This window comes from Manis pentadactyla, chromosome 12 (assembly GCF_030020395.1).
Source record: "Manis pentadactyla isolate mManPen7 chromosome 12, mManPen7.hap1, whole genome shotgun sequence".
NCBI lineage: Eukaryota > Metazoa > Chordata > Mammalia > Pholidota > Manidae > Manis > Manis pentadactyla.
In genome coordinates this window covers 92,745,381-92,764,217 of record NC_080030.1, presented here as the reverse complement: position 1 = coordinate 92,764,217, position 18,837 = coordinate 92,745,381, and the positions used below count along the sequence as shown (strand labels likewise).

The 18,837-nt window shown below is 36.2% G+C and overlaps 1 protein-coding gene and 1 pseudogene across 1 annotated transcript; both read left to right on the top strand.

Annotated features, from left to right (window-relative positions):
- Nucleotides 1-423: 423 nt before the first annotated feature.
- SRSF12 (serine and arginine rich splicing factor 12) lies at nt 424-18,564 on the top strand. The gene is made up of 5 exons (XM_036912197.2): nt 424-549; nt 10,749-10,878; nt 12,148-12,259; nt 12,418-12,559; nt 17,430-18,564. The coding sequence occupies exons 1-5, from the start codon at nt 485-487 to the stop codon at nt 17,794-17,796; spliced, it is 816 nt and encodes a 271-aa protein (XP_036768092.2). The 5' UTR covers nt 424-484; the 3' UTR covers nt 17,797-18,564.
- On the top strand, nt 1,316-2,746 carry LOC118925852 (ATP synthase F(0) complex subunit C1, mitochondrial-like; annotated as a pseudogene).
- Nucleotides 18,565-18,837: the final 273 nt, after the last annotated feature.

Here is an 18,837-nt window from a genome sequence, read left to right as displayed (position 1 = left end):
GGCTCTCTCCAGATCCTCCAATCCCCGAGGACCCCTGTGGCCTCTGACCTCCCGGCACACTGTGACCCCAGCCGCCGTCGGACCGCGGCCCCCTGCGCCGCCCCTCTCTCTCTGGTCCCGTCGGGCCCAGCACGTCGCCCCCTGCTCCGGATGCCCTTGCATCCTGGAGTCGCCCCCTCCGCAGGTTCCCTCGGACCGTGGGCCTCCAGCGCCGCCCCCTCCCGCATCCCCGCAGACTCCGGGAGTCGCACGTTGCCAGCTCCCCGGACCCTCCCCGCCCGGGACCCCTCACGCCCCCCGCCCCCCGCGCGGACGGCGCAACAGCCGCTCGCCGCGCCCGCCTCTGCGGCTGCGCGACGCCGGGCCGAGGGGAGGAGGTCGCGCCGGGGGCCGGAGGACGCGGCTGGGGCTGCAGCAGCGGCGGCGAGGGACGGAGCCAGCCCGGCGGCCGCGGGCAGACGCTGAAGGAACGGAGGAAGCCGCCATGTCTCGCTACACGAGGCCCCCCAACACCTCCCTGTTCGTCAGGAACGTCGCCGACGCCACCAGGTGAGCGGCGGCCGCAGGGTGGGCGCGGGGAGGGGCGGGGCAACGGCCGCGTCCCGGCGGGTCTGCCCGCCTCTCCCGGGGGCCGGGCCCGGGCTCTCCGCGGAGTCGCCCCTCCGGGGGCGGTGTGAACCCTCGGCTTCCGCGGCCCGGGCGGGACTCGGGCTTCCGCCCTCCCGGCCGGCGTCCCGCCCCCGGGCGGCGATCCGCGTCTGGCGCGCCGCGTTGTCCGCGCCCCGGGCACCGCCCCTCGTGCGTGGGCGCCTTTCCTGTGCTCGCGCCTCGTAGGAGCGCAGCAGCCGCCTCCCGGCGGCCCAGGGTCCCCCCAGCCCTGGCCGTGCGTGGTTCGGCTCGGGCTGCTGCCTGCGTTTTAGCCCCGCTGTCGCCGCCGTGCTCTGATAGAGCCTTGGTCTTAGCTTCTAGATGAAGAGGAATTGGGCATGGTGAGACCGTCCTGTAACACAATGAGTTCCTTGGGCCTTGAAATGGCCTTTTCTTCAGTCTGGTCTGCATACAGGTGGTACTGGTTCAATTTTATAAGTTACACATTTTTTTACTGTATACGAAGGATAACTTCAGTGAATGACATTTGTTTTCTTTAAGTTTTCAGTACAGAATAAACACCCATTATAACGGTTTGGATAGACTTCCTTGGTCGACTCTGACCCACACGCCTCCCTTTGAGGATTGACCACATAATGCCTCAACATAGATCTTAAGGAATGACTTCTTCATAGAGCACTTTCTTCCTTAGTAGGAGCCAAACGGAATGGGGATGGAGTCGGGTGGGGGCATTAATATTTAATTTCACTGGGTTTTCACGCCCCCCCCCCCACACCTTTATAGGTATGCAGTATTATCTTGACGTACAGTAGGGAAAGCTGAAGCTCAGTTTTAATGACTTGGAACTTAACAACAGGTACACATATTTTGGAGCCTTTGACTCCAGAGCCATTTGGGATAATCGTCATAGTTTATTACTGTTAAGGAGTAAATGTTAAGTATTTTTAAAATTTGATCCTTATACATCACATCAGTATACAGTGAGTTAATGGATCTTAATTAACATCTAAAGATGCCTGTGTTTACATAGCTTCTCTCTGTTTATCAATACATTACATAGAAAATAGGCAACATTTATAATCTGGGTAGGGTAAATAAAAAAATTCCCGCCGTTGAACAAACCACTTGAACACTGAATAAGCACTAAGTCTCTCCAGTGTGTCTACAAGAAAAATGAGGTTTCCAATTCTCATGGCCACAGGGGCCAGTCAGGGTAACATGAATGAGTGAAGTTTTCAGGTTATAAGGCACAATAGGGTGGTGTGGACTTTAACAAATGGAAGTGAACATGTGCCATCCAAAGGGGGAACAGCAGCCGCTACTATGCTGATAACCGCTGTGTACTCATTTGGACTTGTTGCCACATTTTAAGAATTTTCAAAGAAAGTCAGAAACTTCTGTGAGTATAAACTTGGTTTCAAAGTGTTGGCATTTAATTCATGAAATTCCCATTTTATAGATTTAAAAGCTATAAAAAACCTGCAGTATCGTGTTTCAACATATACTTTTTAAATGTTTAAACATTGTGGCGACTAAATAAAACACATTTGCTGGTGACACATGACCTCTGATCTAGATAATCTACTATTGAGTAATCGAGACTGATAATCAATGTTTATTAATTTTCTTTTCCATTTTTTCTACCACTTTTTAGCCCTGTCACTGGGGGCAATCAAACTCTAGGAGGTTTGAGCCTAGGGCTCAAACGTTGAGCTAAAGCTGGGATACTGAAAAAATGTAGACCACCACAGTACTATCATTCCTGCTCTGGTCCACTGTTGTACAAGCGGTCTAATCAGGCCTTTGTCTGCCTCCTTCCTGAGTAGGCCAGAGATCTATCTAAACAGCCTTCCTACAGTGGCTCCCAACTCCAGGTGGCCAGATGGGAGTTCCAGACCAGTGTTGTCTCCTGAGACATTGACACAGCAGCCAACTTTATTGGTGCTGGGGCTGCCGCACTTGGTGTGGTTGGTTCAGGGGCACACCTGAATCAGTGTTGGGCAGCTTGATGATTGGCTATGCCAGGAACCCATCTCTCAAACAGCAGCTCTTCTCTACCATTCTGGGCTTTGCCCTGTCTGAGGCCAGGGGGCTCTTCTGTTTGATGCTCACCTCCCTCATCCTCTTCGCCATGTGAGGCTCTGTGGAGGGGGTCACCTGCCTGTCCCTGTGCTGGAGTGTGCTAAGCTTTACCATTAAACACGATGTTTCTCTAAAAAAACCAAACCAAAAACTAGGAAGTTTGTATTAATGGAGTAATAGTAATTGCTAACATTTGTTGGATACTTACTATGTGCCAGGCGCTACACTAAAAACTTTACATATATTGTACAGATTTCATAAGAACCCTATAATGTATGCTCTTTATTAACCCCATTTTACGAGGTAAGAAACCAAGGCTTAGAGAGATTAAGATTGCACAGCCATTAAGTCGTGTTACGAAAGTAGAATGATCATATGTAACCTATATTAATAGCTTTTTTTGTACAGGGTGACATACAGTGTAAGTTAACTAGCAGTGTGACACTTAGACACATTTTGAATTAGCTTAAACATTTAGTATGCTTGTAAAGAAAATCATTGGAATAAATATTTAAGTAATCAGGGCATAAAATTATATATACAGTGTGATCTTAATTATATAAAGAATGAAGAAAAGCAAAAACTACAGAGTATGGGCCTGAAAGAAATCCATTTGAGTGGTTTTCTTTTCCCTGTTTTTAAATTTTATTTAATAAAAATGTTAGTTTTATAACAAGACCAAACTTTATTTAAAATGTGTCTTTGAAGTGGCCATTTTAATGTATACTATAAAGCATAAGATATTAAAAGACATAGGTTAGCATAACATTTGTTAGCATAAATTAGAAACAAAATTGTGCTTAAGAACTAAAGAAAGATTTAAAAATACAATTAAAAATTTTGTAATTTGTATTATTTTTCTTTTCACTGGTGAAACAAGATGTGGACCAGGAAGGATATTTATTTTAGTATCTTTGGTTGTTTACTGTATAGAGGAGTAATATTTTTTTTAATGTCAGATAATGGTTTTCTAATGAAACAAAGTAATGTTCAAAACTCAAAACATTCCCATTTTGGTGGAGGAACAAGGATCTGTTATATTTCTTGGCCATACTTAGTAGCATTCTTTGGTTATTGTGTATATGAGTTGATATTGATGGTGATACAGAACAAGCATTAAACAAAATTTAGCAAGATTCATAATAAAAAGTCTCAACCAGCTAAGTATAGAAGGGAATGATGAAAGGGCATGTATGAAAAACATATAGCTAACATCATGTTTAATTGTAAAAATTAAATGGTTTCCTTCTAAGATCAGAAAAAGGGATTCCTACTCTCACACCTCTATTCAGCATTTTATTGCAGATTCAAACTAGTGTAACAAGACAAGAAAAATAAATAAAAGCCATTAAAATTGTAAAGGTAGAAGTAAAATCTGTCACTATTCATAGATGAAATGTTTATTTGCAGAAAATTGTAGTAGTAATGGGTTTTAGAAAGTTATTGGGATACAGGATAAATTTATGAGAGTTCTATTTCTTTATATGAACAGCAAGTAATTGGGAAAAAGTGAGATAAAAAGACTTTCCATTTATGTGGTATCAAAAAACATAGGAGTAAGTTTAACAAAAGAAATATAAAAATTTTTGCACTGAAAACTACAACATATTGCAGGAGAAATTAAAGAGCAACATAAATGGATAGATACACCATTTTCTTGGATTGGAAGACAAAATTATCAGTTCTCCCAAATTGATTATATTATAGAGTCAAGGCATTCCTGAACAAAGGTTTCTTAAAAAATAGAAACCAAGGAGTTAATTCTAATATATATTGATAGTCAAAGGATCCAGATTAGCCAAAGTAATCTTAAAAAAAAAAATTAACAAGGTTATTTTATTTTTCCTTATTAAATAAGTAATAATATACTTTCTCATTGTATAAAACTGGGAAAATACAGAGGTCAGGGAAAAATATTTGTTTAAATTGAAGCATAATTGACATACAATATTCTGTTAGCTTTAGGTGTACATTCTAGTGACTTGTTATTTTTATACATTATTAAATGATCCACACAATAAATCTAGTTACCATCTGTCACCATACAAAGTTGTTAAACTATTACTGACAATATTGCCTATGCTGTACTTTACATCCCTGTGACTTACTTATTTTATATCTGGAAGTTTGTACCTCTTATTCCCCTCCACCTATTTTGTCCAGCCCCTGACACACACAGCTCTGGCAACACTAGCTTTTTCTCTGTATTTTTGAGTCTGTTTCTGTTTTGTTTGTTTTGTTTTTTAGATTCCACATGTAAGTGAAATCATAGGGTATTTGTCCCTCTTTGTCTGACATACTTCATTTCTCATGATACCCATGTTGTTGCAAACGGCAAGATTTCGTTCTTCTTTATGGCTAATATTCTATTGCACCACATCTTTTTTATCCATTCATCTATTGATGGACACTTAGGTGGCTTCCATATCTTGGCAATTGTAAATGTTGCAGAGGACATAGGGATGTATATATATTTTTGAAGTAGTGTTTTCCTTTTCTTTGGGTAAACACTCAGAAGTGGAATTGTTGGATTATATGGTAGTTCTATTCAGAATATTTTGAAGAACTTCCATACTGTTTTCCATAGGGGCTGGACCAGTTTATATTCCCACCAACAATTCCACCTTTTCTCCACATTCATCTTGACTTGTTATTTTTTGTCTTTATAATGAAAGCCAATCTGACAGGTGTGTGGTGGTATCTCATTGTAGATTTGATTTGCATTTTTCTGATGATTAGTGATGTTGAGCATCTTTTTATGTTCCTGTTGGCCATCTGTATGTCTTTTTGGAAATATGTCTATTCAAGTCCTCTGTTTTTTAAATTGGGGGTTTTTTTCTTTTTAATTATGTAAGTTCTTTATGTATTTTGGATATTAACCGCTTATCAGATATGACTTGCAGTTATCTTCTTTCATCAGTAGGTTGCCATTTCATTTTTTAGATGGTTTCCTTCACTGTGCAAAAAGCTTTTTAGTTTGATGTAATCCCATATGTTTGTTTTAGCTCCTGTTGCCCTTGTCTGTGGAGACTGGTTCAAAAAAATATTGGTAAGACAAGTGTCAGAGAGCTTACTGCTTATGTTGTCTTCTAGGAGTTGTATGGTTTCAGGTCTTACATTCAAGTCTTTAATCCATTTTGAATTTATTTTTGTATTCAGTGTAAGATAGTTGGTCCAGTTTCATTCTTTTTGCATGTAGCTCTCCAGTTTCCCAATCACTGTTTATTGAAGAGACTGTTTTCTCCTATTGTATATTCTTGCCTCCTTTGTTGTAGATTAATTGACCATATCTGCATGGGCTTTTTTCTTGGTCTCTGTTCTACTCCACTGATCTGTCTGTTTTCATTGCAGTAACATACTGTTTTGATTACCATAGCTACTACAAAGGACAGTTTGAAATCAGGGAGTGTGATACCTCCTGCCTTGTTCTTTTTCAAGATGGCTTTGGCTATTCAGGGATTTTTGTGGTTCCATACAAATTTTAAGATTTTTTGTTCTAGTTCTGTGACAAATGCAGTTGGTATTTTGATAGGGGTTATACTGAATCTGTAGATTGATTTGGGTAATGGACATTTTAACAATATTAATTCTTAAAATCCATAAGCATGGTTTATCTTTCCATTTATTTGTGCTTTCTTAGTTTCTTTCATCAGTGTCTTATAGTTTTCAGAGTACAGGTCTTTCACTTCCTTGGTTAAATTTTATTCCTAGGTATTTTTTTCTTTTTGATGCAGCTGTAAATAGGATTGTTTTCTTATTTCTCTGATAGCTTATTATTACTTCAGGTAAACAGTTGATTTCTACATGTAAACTTTGTATCCTGCAACTTTACTGAATTCATTTATTCTAATTGTTTTTTTTGATGGAGTCTTTAGAGTTTTCTGTATGTAGTATCAAGTTGTCTGCAAATAGTGACAGTTTTTCTTCTTTTCCAGTTTGGATGATTTTTATTTCTTTTTTCTTGCCTAATTGCTGTGGCTAGCAATTCAAATACTGTGTTGAATAAAAGGGGTGAGAGTGGGCATCCTTGTCTTGTTCCTGATATTAGAGGAAGAGCTTTCAGCTTTTGCTGTTGAGTATGACATGAGCTGTGAGTTTGTTATGTGTGGCCTTCATTATGTTGAGGTATGTTTCTTCTATACCCACTGTGTTGAGAGTTTTAGGCAAACTAATATTGAAAAAGGCCACCGAAGTTGGAAGAGTTATATTACATGACTTAAAGACTTATTGGAAAGATAAAGTAGTCAGGACAGTGTGATATTAGCCTAAGGATAGACAAATAGATCAATAGAACAGAATTCTATAAGTAGAATTACAGAATTAATTGTTTTTTGACAAAGGTATCAAAATAGTCCACTGGGAAAAGGAGAGTGTTTTCAGCTAATGGTGCTGTATCAACTGGATATCCATATAGGAAAGAAAATGAACTGCATCATTTACCACACATCATAATTTGAGCTGATCATCCACTGAAATCTAAAAGATGAAACTATAAAGCTTTTAGAAGAAAAGATAGAATATCTTCATGGCCTAGGGATAGGCAAAGGTTTCTTACAGGACAAAGAAAGCAGTTACCATACAAAATAACATTGATCAGTTAGATTTCACCAAAGTTAAAATTTGTTTTCATGGCCTAGGGATAGGCAAAGGTTTCTTACAGGACAAAGAAAGCAGTTACCATACAAAATAACATTGATCAGTTAGATTTCACCAAAGTTAAAATTTGTTTTCATTAAAAAATACCATTAAGAAAGTAAGTAGGCAAGCCACAGACTGGGAGAAAACATTCACAAAACATATTTGACAGTGGACTTCTTTTCAGAATATATAAAGAACTTTTACAACTCAGTAATAAAAGATAAACGTTATTAAAGATGGGGAAAAATCTCAAAACAGACACTTCACAAGGAAATACATACAAATGGCTAATTAACACTTGAAAAGGTGCTCAACATTATTTGTCGTTTGGGAAATACAAATTAAAGCCACAGTGAGATTCCACTTAACAACCATTTGAATGGTTAAAATTAAGAAGACTGACAATTCATAAAATAGTTCTACCAAAGATTAGAACAACTGAAACCCTTACAGGAGTTTAAAATGGCACAGCCACTTTGCAGAACTGTTTGGCAGTTTTTTAAAAGTTGATATACACATGTTCTTTAACCCAGAAATTCTACTCCTAGGTTTTAATACAAAATAAATGACTCATAAGCATAAAAGTATTGCAACTCTAGGTAAGTTAAAATTAAGACGATGAGATACCCATTCCCTTTATTTCTTTCAGAATGGCAAGGATTCAAAGGTGTTAATGAGGAGGAGGTGGAGCAGTAGGAATTCTCATGTGCGTTTTGAGGAGTGTAAGTTGACTTGGCCACTTTGGAGAACATGTAGTGAAGCTGAAGATATACATACTCTCCAGCTACCAATGGCGTTGCTAGTGGTGCGTCCCAGAGAATTCCAGTGGAGCTTTAGGTAGCATGTGTACTGTAGCACAATTTGCAGTGTTAAAAAAGGCGTCTTAAAGTTCATCTACAGAAAGGTGGATGAATAAAACGTGCTTTTTTCGTAACAATACCAATACAGAGTTAAAATGAATGCACTAGAGATGGAGAAATCTCAAGGAAGGAAAAGGCAAGATACACAATTGTACAAGTAGTTTGGTACTGTTTATATACAATTTGATATATATCAAAACACATATGGATATATGCATTTGCATTAAAAATATACAGAGGAATGATAGACACCAATGATTGCTTCTAGGTAAAAGGGTATAATGTCTCATTTCTAAAATAATACTAAAAATTACAGCAAGTATTGAGATAATGCATCTTGTTGGTCGGTATATTGCTCTTTATTATCCTTTGTATTTTTCTGAATGTCAAAATAGATCACACCAAGAATACAAAAATAAATGAAAACAAAACAACAGCTAGTAGGTGAGGAAGTGGAGACAATGAATGGGAGCCAGCTCTTTTGAGATTGGTTTCTTCAGAGGCCTACCACCCTTGGCTTCTGGGACTCCAAGCCTCTGTGACACACATTGCTGCAGCCTCCTCCTTTATACACTATCTAAGATTCTTTTCCTATCAGCCACCCATGTGTGGTTGATTGCTTTGGTTGTCTCAGACTACATTCATTTGAATCTAGCTTTGCTACTGGCTGGCTGTATGTACCTCTGGGCAAGGTAACTGGTCACTGTTTCCTTGATTATTAAATGGTTAAAACAATAGATTCTTTATTCATAAAACAGCAGATATATATTGAGCACTTAGAATGTGCCAAGCAAGTATGCTAGGTACTGAGATACACTGGTGTGAAGACACTTGCTTTAGAAGTGATTCTCAACTCTGAATCTCAGAATTGCCTATGTAATCCTTAAAAAAACTAAACGTAAAATTGAGGCTCACCATGTGAAGTACTAATTAGGCCCAAGGTTAACGCATCAGGCTGAAGTACCTGTTTCTATTATATTCGCTTCACGGATGATTCCAGTATTCAGGAATGGTTGAGAATCTTTATCCTGTAATCTGTGTTTATGGGAGCAAGAATTGTGTTTTTCTGACTCTCCATATTCCTATTCTTGCATCTCCTGATATTCCATATCAGCCTTGCTGTGATAGTAGGTGCTCAGTAAGTATTGGTTGAATGAATAACGACAGAAACAGACAGTGTCACTCCCCTTTAATGCTAAGTCTCAGGAAAGGCAGATGACTAAACATATTACAGTGAGTACTGAATGAAATAAAAAATAATAAGTAATAAAGTATGTCATAATATCAATATACTGCTGGGTATATAGTAGATACTTAGTGTTAGTTAAACCTTTATGTAATAACTACTCAACCCACATCTCTAGCTTTAATCACTGACTTCTAGTCTTCAGAGGATAATAAAATTAATTAATACAACTTGTATAATCACAATTTTCAGTTGCTTACAGAACTCTTGAATGTTCCACCATCACCTCAAATTTGACATCTCTAAATCCCAAAGCTTCTGCCTTTCTCCTCCCTCTTCAGTCTCTTTTTCAGCTAACTTCTGTCATTGACACCGTCTTTCTTCTATTTGCCCAAACAAGAAGCTTTGTAGTCATCTTTGAGTCCTTTTCCTGCACAATATGTTTTGAAGTTCTCTTACTTTTTCTGAGCCATATTTTGTGCTCAAAACTTGGTGCTGAATCTCTAAGATCTCCGTGAGGCAGTAGGGTGGGGTGGTTGTGAACACAGACTGGGGTCAGGCTGTGGGAGTCTGGTTCTGGCTCATTCATTTGCTGGCTTGGTGAGTTATATGTGCCCTCGTCGGTAAGCGACCACAGGGTGCTGTGAGAACTAAGTGGTCTTAAGGTGAGCAACGGCTGGCATATAAATGCTCTACGTCAGCTGTTAGCGCTAAGTATTTTATCTCTTCAGTTAAATTATAATTCCAAGAAGACGAATTTCATGCTATGTATTTCTTTGGTTTCCCCTCTTTAGTACCTGTCACAGTAGAAGGCATATAGAAGACTCAAAAATATTTGAGAATATGGTAGTTATTCTGGTTTATATTAAAAGTAAAACATCCATTTTCTTTAAAGCCTGAAGAATAGCTTTTTTTCTAAAGAAGTCCTAATTCTTGCTGACTGAAAACAAAATAAACATAAACATGAAATTATACTGAGGCAAATGAATGTGTTCTTAATGAAATAGTTAATAGTTAGAACTCTTTATATTGACAGTTAGAAAGTCTTGTATTAGGAATAACTTTAATGGTAAGTGTGATAGGTCAGTGTTTCCCCAACCTTACTAAGCATAGTAGCCACCTGGAGTGCTTGTAAAAATGGAGATTTCCAGCCCCTAATCCAGACCCTTGAATCAGAATCTCCAAAACTGAGAATTTGTTTTCTTTCTGTTTTTCTTCCTTTTTAAACCCTGGTTGATTCTTATGAGAGACAATTTAGGTAATGCTAGTCTAGATAATTTACTTTCTTTTTAAGGTTTCAACCAGATTTTTGTAGGCAAAATATTTTAATATGGCTATCCATATTTCTTTGCCTTATTTCTAAAATTCTTCAGGCCTGAGGACTTACGCCGTGAATTCGGTCGATATGGCCCTATAGTAGACGTTTACATTCCACTTGACTTCTACACCCGCCGCCCAAGAGGATTTGCTTATGTTCAATATCCTTTATTTTACTATATGCATGTGAATATACTACATACATATACATGTACATACATGTATTCAGGAGTATATACTATGAGATTAATATTGCCTAATTAAATGTGTTTATTTCTTTATCTCAGAAAATATAAAGCAGTCCACAGTAGCTGGCAAGTGCCCCCAGTTTGAACCAACCTATTAGCTAGAATCCAAGTGTAAACCAAGCAGGCGAGACAAAAGGCACCTCAAGTTCAAGTATCAAGGAGTAAAGAGGGAAGGTGGACACAGATATAAAGACCTGGAAGAGGGGAAGTCTTTTTTTTATCAAGCAAAAGACAAAGCCAACACCAGGTTGAGACTTCAGCTTTCCTACATTTACTCAGAGTTCCAGAGTCAAAGCCAAGTCTGATTTTCTTGGTTCTGTGTCTCTTATAAAGTACATCTTGCAAGCCTTAAAGAGTAAAGGTCAAGGTTCAAGACCAAGTGACACCGAGGTAATTGCCAAAGTCTCATTTTGTATTGCATTCCTTGAGCTTTTTCTGTTTTCTGTTTTTAAAAAATTGAATCAGTGAACAACCTCCTGAAATTCAGCTGTTTAGTCATTTTCTATAACTTATTTCCATTTCAGTTAGGTTTAATATATAATTTTTATAGATAAGGGAGTTAGTGGGGTATCACAATCCAGTATATGTAATTCCAGATGTTCACAGATTGCTTTTATATTTTATAATTATATTCCAAGTAATATATAAAGGTATTTTAAAACAGTGGGTTCAAAGGTAATATCATTTTTAAAGGATAAAATCAGTTTTGAAAATATAATATTTTAGTTCACTTGTTTGTGTGCAGTTTTGTGATAGGTAATTTAATTAATGCCATAATTAAAAAGCCTTTTGATGAAAGAGTCATTTTAATTTCAGAATAAAGCCTTCTTCTGCATGCTGATTTTTTTCAGTGGAAAACAATATAAATCTTTTACCTGATGGAAAGGAGTGACTCCTGAACAGTTTATAATACTAGGCAATACTGGACTTATTTCTTATAACATGTTTCATATTATATATGCACACTGCAACTACACTAATGTATACAGTAAAAGTATAGTTACACATTTGTTTTTTATATTTATATGCTAAATTATGGGCATCTGTTTCATAATAAAAGTGAAATTGTTTCTGATTATTCATATTGGAGATGTGAACTTAATAAAATCTTAGTATGTTTTTTCTATTAGTTTCATGTCACATGTAAATAATTCTTTAAAAATAATATTTTTTACTTGATACCTGATGTTCAAAGTGTCCTTAACAGCTAGTCATATTTGAAGATGTTCGTGATGCTGAAGATGCTCTTTATAACCTCGATAGAAAGTGGGTATGTGGCCGTCAAATTGAAATACAGTTTGCGCAAGGTGATCGCAAAAGTAAGTGACTAAACATTAGATCTTACTTATTTAGAAGAATGAGTTTCAAGCAATGACAGCTGTTTTACTTTAAAATTCTTTCAGAAAATAATACTATTTGAGTTGGCTTATTGTGGCTTTCAGATAATGAATTACAAGTCTTGCACTTCATATTCTAGCACCAGGCCAAATGAAATCAAAAGAACGTCAACCTTGTTCTCCAAATGATCATAGGAGATCAAGAAGCCCCAGCCAAAGGAGAACTCGAAGTAGAAGTTCTTCATGGGGAAGAAATAGGAGGTGGTCTGATAGCCTTAAAGAGTGAGTACAAAATATAAGAGTATTGAAAACTTAATTTTCTCCTTTCTCTGGAAAACATTTTAAAGAGTTTTCAAAAACGAGCCACCAAAATCATTTTGTTTAATATATGTTAAAGAATTAACTTTGTAGAAACAGATGTGTTCTTCTCTATGAAGTACTGTTATTTAACTTGGGTTAAATAACACCTTCCAGTGTTTTTATTTCATTAAAAAGCAAAACATTTGAAAGTGTATACTTAACAAATAAAATGAGGAATTTTAAATAAATAAAAACTTCCTAAGTGAACCCAACAATTAAAAATCTTAAATTCTGACAATTAAAAACTCATAAGAAATACAGTATAGTAATTTGGGAAAGGAAGTTGATTAAAATTAATGTAAATCAATATATTTATAAATGACAAATTATTTTCAAGAATAAATTCTAAGTATACTAGTATTGTAGGAAGAAGACATAAAAATAGTACAATTTTCAGGAAAAGATATTTGCAACTTATTTTGCTAGCCAGGAGTTTGTTACTATTAGACTAATAGCAAGTCACAGTGGAAATTAACTACTTGAACTTACTTAAATAATAACTGAAATTGTATCAGCATGCCTAATTTTTAAATATTTGTACTATTTACTTTAAGTCTTAATGCTATAATTTTCTCACAGACACATAGAATTTTAAGGTGAATCTTTTTCTTAAAGAATGACCAGCATTCATACCAGTGTGCTTTTTCTGTGAGGAGTGTGAGTTAGCTCTTCTGGATTGCATGTAGTGTACCTAAGCTACACAGGCCTGCAGTTAGCTTCAAATCACAGCTGATAACTAGGGCTGCTTACTTTCACTCCAGTCTCTCCATTCTTCAACTCCAAGAGCCTAGACAAGAAAAAATCTAACATAGGATATATGTACCAGAGCTACAGAGAGTGAATCTTTGCTCCAAGTCCCTAGTTCTAAATATAAGACCGATGTAGCCAGGCTCCAATTCCTCCAGCCAAGTAGATAGAAGTAAGAGAGGAAAAGAAAAGCATATCTATATCCTATGACTTTTTAATATCCAAGAATCCTAATCACTAGAAAATATGGCCTAGTCAGAGCCCTAGAATCTTACATAGCAGATCAGTCCATCTCCTTGGGTGTGAACCAAATGCGTTGATTTTGGCCCATCCTTAGGAAGGCATGAAGGTGGGGGGAAGCCTTAAGCTTCTTTAATAAGCCAGAAGAAATCAGGTCAGGATTGAGCCATTACCAAGATCGGTGAAGAAATACTAGAAACAGTTATATTATTCTGGAACTTGATCTTTTTTGTCATACTTTCTCTGATAGTGTAAGGATATAATAAATATCCCTTGTATCTGTAGGGAATAATTCAGTTGGTACTATGGCTAAGGGAAAGCTGTTTTCTCTTGGTTGATTATTTGAGATTTAGACTCTGATCTATAGTTTCTATGCTTAATAGAAAGTTATATTTATAGAACTTAAAACATGGTGAGAGCAAATTAATATTAAAAAAATTTTTTATTTGTCTTGTGTAGGAAAGCCACATCAGTACCAGTGGTACTGCTTCTGGCTTCACAGAGTACATGGATACTGTAAGGGAGTGGTGTTCAATGGTTCACATTACTGTGAATTTATATATATCTATCCATAATACTGAACATAGACTATATGTATGTATAAACTATGCACATGTATTTTAGCATAAGTTTAGAATGATTTGGATGATACATATATACAATGAATGTATCAAAGATCAAAATATATATAATTGTGCCTAAAGCAGCACTGTCCTAACCAACTAAGTAATATCCACTGGCCTTGGTAAAGAAGATATAGTTTATAAAAGAAAAAAAGACAAGAAAGAAATTGCCCATTTGATTAAGAATGTCAGTTGTTTCCAAATGCATTAGAGCCTATGTTAACCAGGTTTTCCCCCTAACTGACCTAAAAAAGTTAAATATTCACATAATTTTCCGCCTTCTACTTAATGTAAAATATAATACTTGGCTAGAGAAAAAAAATGTCTTAACAGTTATCTGTAATCATCATGCAGTATCAGGAATAGAGAGAACATTTTCTTGTTTGTACTAGTTGCACTAGTTACAAGTCCATTGCTTAACCTCCCTGACCTCAGTTTTTCTCATTTGTAAAACTATTATAAAGAATGCAAGTCATACCTAGCTCCCAGAGTATTCATAATGATCAGATTGTGTGTGTGTGTGTGCATCAGAATATATATAAACCTAACATATCTGTAAGTATATACAGTATATGTAGTATTAACTTCATTAAAAAAAGGCCTCTAATTTTGCCTTTAGTAATGTGGGCAAAAAAACTAGTTTGTTGCTATCACTAGACTGTGAACCCAGGAGAGGCAAGAACATTTATCATTCATGCTTATATCCCCTGCTCTTGGCAGTAGTCCCTAGCACATATTAGGTACTTCATTAATCTTTGTTGAATTTACATGTCAGTGAATTTGTATATATTCCTAAAGAATGTTATTTGCCCCCAGCCTTCTTGTCTTTACTCCAACTTAGAGCGTCCTTTTTTTTTTTAAGTGTTAGGTTTTTTTTCAAGGACAGTTTTCCCATTTTGTTTTCTTCAACTGTCTGCAACAGGAATGATTTAATAATTCCTAAAATACTGTGTTTTTATTCTAAAATATATTCTACTTCAATATATTTATGCTTTCTTTACTCTTTATTCCTTCCTTTCAGTTCTATGCTTCTCTCTGGGATTATTTTCCTTCAGCCTAAAGAACTTTTACTATTTTTTATAGCTCAGGCCTGCTAGCAGTGAATTCTCTCAGCTTTTGTTTATCTGAAAACATCTTCATTTTATATTCAATTTTGAGGGATATTTTTACTGGGGATAGAATTCTAGGTTGGCAGGGAATTTTTCTTCCTGTTTTTCTTTAATATTGTTCCATTGTTTTTCAATACCCATAGTCAGCTGTCAGTCTTAATGCTGCTCCTTTGAAGGTAATTTGTCTTAACTCAAACGGATTTTTCAGATTTTTCTCTTTGACTTTGGTTTTTAGCAGTGTCACTGTGATATATCTAGTGTAGTATTTTTTTTTATGTTCATTCTACTTGGGGTTTACTGAGCTTCTTGAAATTGTGAATTGATGCCTTTAGTGTTGGAAAATTCTAGGAATTTTAGGGATTAGTTTTGGAAAGTTTTAAACTCTCTCTTCAAATATTGCTTCTGCCTTATTTAGTTTCTTTTTTTGGCCATGTGACTATGTACCACACACCTCTTATGTTCTGTTTTGGATTTCTTAAAATTCCTTTTCTCATTGTGTTTCTCTGATTATATTTCTCAGTATAGTGTTTCTCTAAGAATTTGGTTTTCAGTTCACTGTTTCTTACTTCTGCTCTATTTTGATGGCTATTAAATCCATCTACTGACTTTTTAATGTCAGCTATCATGTATCTTCAGTTCTAAAATGCCCATTTGTGTTTCTTCTTATAGATTCATGTTATGTTGAAATTGACTATCTTTTGTCTCTTTTTGTATCTTTTCCTCTCGTTTTCTTGCACAAATTAGTCATAGTGCTTTTTTAAAATTTGCATCTGAATAACATCATTATCCATACAAATACTTTGGGTCTGTTTCTTTTGTCTTTTATTTTCCTTAGTTTTTTCCTAGTTGCTGTATTTTATATGTATCTGTGTTTCACATACCTCATGATTTTTTACTGGATGTTGGACATTGTCGATGAAAAATTATAAAAGCTTTGGATGATATCATCCTTCAGAGAAACTTGTTTTCTCTAGTAGGCAGAGTATTGGCATATCACTTTGATCCTGTCAAGACATTGTTTGAGGCATTGTAAGACTGATCTATTTTAGCTTTACACTTACTCCTAGGGCATGACCCTTACCTGTACAATATTACCCTTCTGGGTTCTTATTTGGAAGCCCTGGTTATTGAGGCTCCTTGATCTTGCGGGGGCTCTAACTCTAGCTTCTTTCCTTAGTACTGTGAATCTGATAAAATTTCACCTTCATTCTTGAATGTTCCAACTGCTGCTTTTTGCTAACTGTTAAGAGTCTCATCCTGGGCTTGCACAGATTAGAAGACAGCCAGTGACTTGAGAATTTGTAGGCAGATTTTAGGGTTTTTTTCCATCTGCAGTTCCCTCATCTCTCAGATTTTACCCCTTAAGTCCCAGCCTTTTTGGTAGCCCTGAATTCCAACCTCTTGTCTTTTCAGCTTAGACTTATAGCCATTTTCTGGTTGAAAGTAGTCTCTTGCTTATATTGCTCATATTCTGGCTGGCCCCAAACCCCCATACTGGCATTTGAAAAATTGTCTTAGTAAAAGATCCGTAGCTTTTTAACTCCTCAAGTTATGTTGGCTATTCTCTAATGCCTTCAAAAAATTGTTTTATAAATGTTGTCTGGCTTTTTTATACAGCTGTTTTCTGTGGGAACATTAGTACAGATTTCTCTATCTTGGTCATTTTCAGAAGTGCCTCATCTAAATTTTTGTTTTATAAGCATTATTTGATAAGATTTAAGTGATTATTTTCTTTCTCTTTTCATTTTTTTTTTCCTTCAGATTTTCATACCTTTTAGGATTTGTATAATCTAGACTAAATATGCAGGATATTTTCTTCAGAACTATCCCATATCATAAGATATATCTAGCAAAGTAAAAATCTTTTGGTCATATAATCTAGTATAACAAATACTATAAATTTGTTACTTATGTTTGAACCAAAAACATGCATAATAAAACTAGAATTGTTTCTTTTCCGATAAAAACATAACTGATGTCATGTAAAGCATATAAACTCCTGAAATTATTGTTTCCTAACCTATTAACTGTTTTTGTATGAAGTATATATGCTAAAATTGTGAATATTTACAGGTCTCGACACAGGCGATTTTCTTACAGCCAGTCTAAGTCTCGCTCCAAGTCACTACCAAGGCAGTCTACCTCAGCAAGGCAGTCAAGAACTCCAAGAAGGAATGGCTCTCAAGGACGGTCAAGGTCCAAGTCCTTACAAAAAAGGTCCAAGTCAATAGGAAAATCACTATCAAATTCACCTCAAAAGCAGACTAGCTCAGGAACAAAATCAAGATCACATGGAAGACATTCTGACTCCATAGCAAGCTCCCCGTGTAAGTCTCCCAAAGGGTATGCCAACTCTGAGACGGAAGCACAGACAGCAAAACACTCTCATTTTCGATCATATTCCAGATCTCGGAGTTACCGTCATAAAAACAGTTGGTGAACAACAACAGAAGAGCACTGTGTAATCTTTAATATAAGTTATTAAACCTCTCATTATGTTAAATAAAACTTCTTCAAGGCATACAGAAAATGTGAGTTGATATTAGTTACTTTGGGCATATGCAAGAAAGAAAACCTCTCTAGCTTTGGTTAATTAAGATTTGGTCTCAGTTTAAGGCCCACACTACAAATTATCATGTGTCTGATGTCACCATATTATGGACTATTTTTTGTGTATGTTGTGGCAGAAGGGTACTTTTCAAAGGAAATGGGTAAAATGGAACTAATTGAGAAAATTCTACTTGGATATTAAGTATTATTAATAAAATAATAATACCCTCAAATATTTTTTTCTTTAAAGCACTTGATGTAAAAAGTAATTTTGACTGTATAATTACATAGGGCAGACTTAAGCTGTTTGACACCTTATGTCCTCCTTTCTTCTGCTTAAACTTGGGCCAATTCCTGATGGTTATTAGTTCATATTACAAAATTTTGGCATTCCTGAAAGTATAATTTGTATTGAGATCAAGCATTCAAAAGATATATTCTCTCCTGAGTTCAAAAACAGTTTTGCATCCTGTACCATGTTCATTCACTTCAGAAATAACCTAACATTTTAAAAATACTGAATTTTGAGTGGTTTGAGACTATTCTAAAAACTGTGCAACACTCATAATCCAAAAATACTCATATTAAGCCTTATATATTTAAGAGTGGTACATTTTGTATAAAAACATATTTTATACCATTATTTCTACATACCTGTTTTTCATCTACTGCTTAACTTTTTCTTTGAAGACTTTAAAATTGCATAGAATAAGTGATTATTTTTGAAAGTGTTTAGTACCTTGTATTAAACTCAAGACTACTTCTTCAAAAAACAACTTTGCAGTATTTGGATTTACATTACTGCCCTTCATTTTTTTTGAACCAAATAACTTTATTTGATATTAGTTGCTTTTGTAGTTGTTAAAACTGAGAATTTCTTTTTTTTTTTGTAAATTGTAAATTGTAGTTTACATTTTTCAGAGGGTTTTGG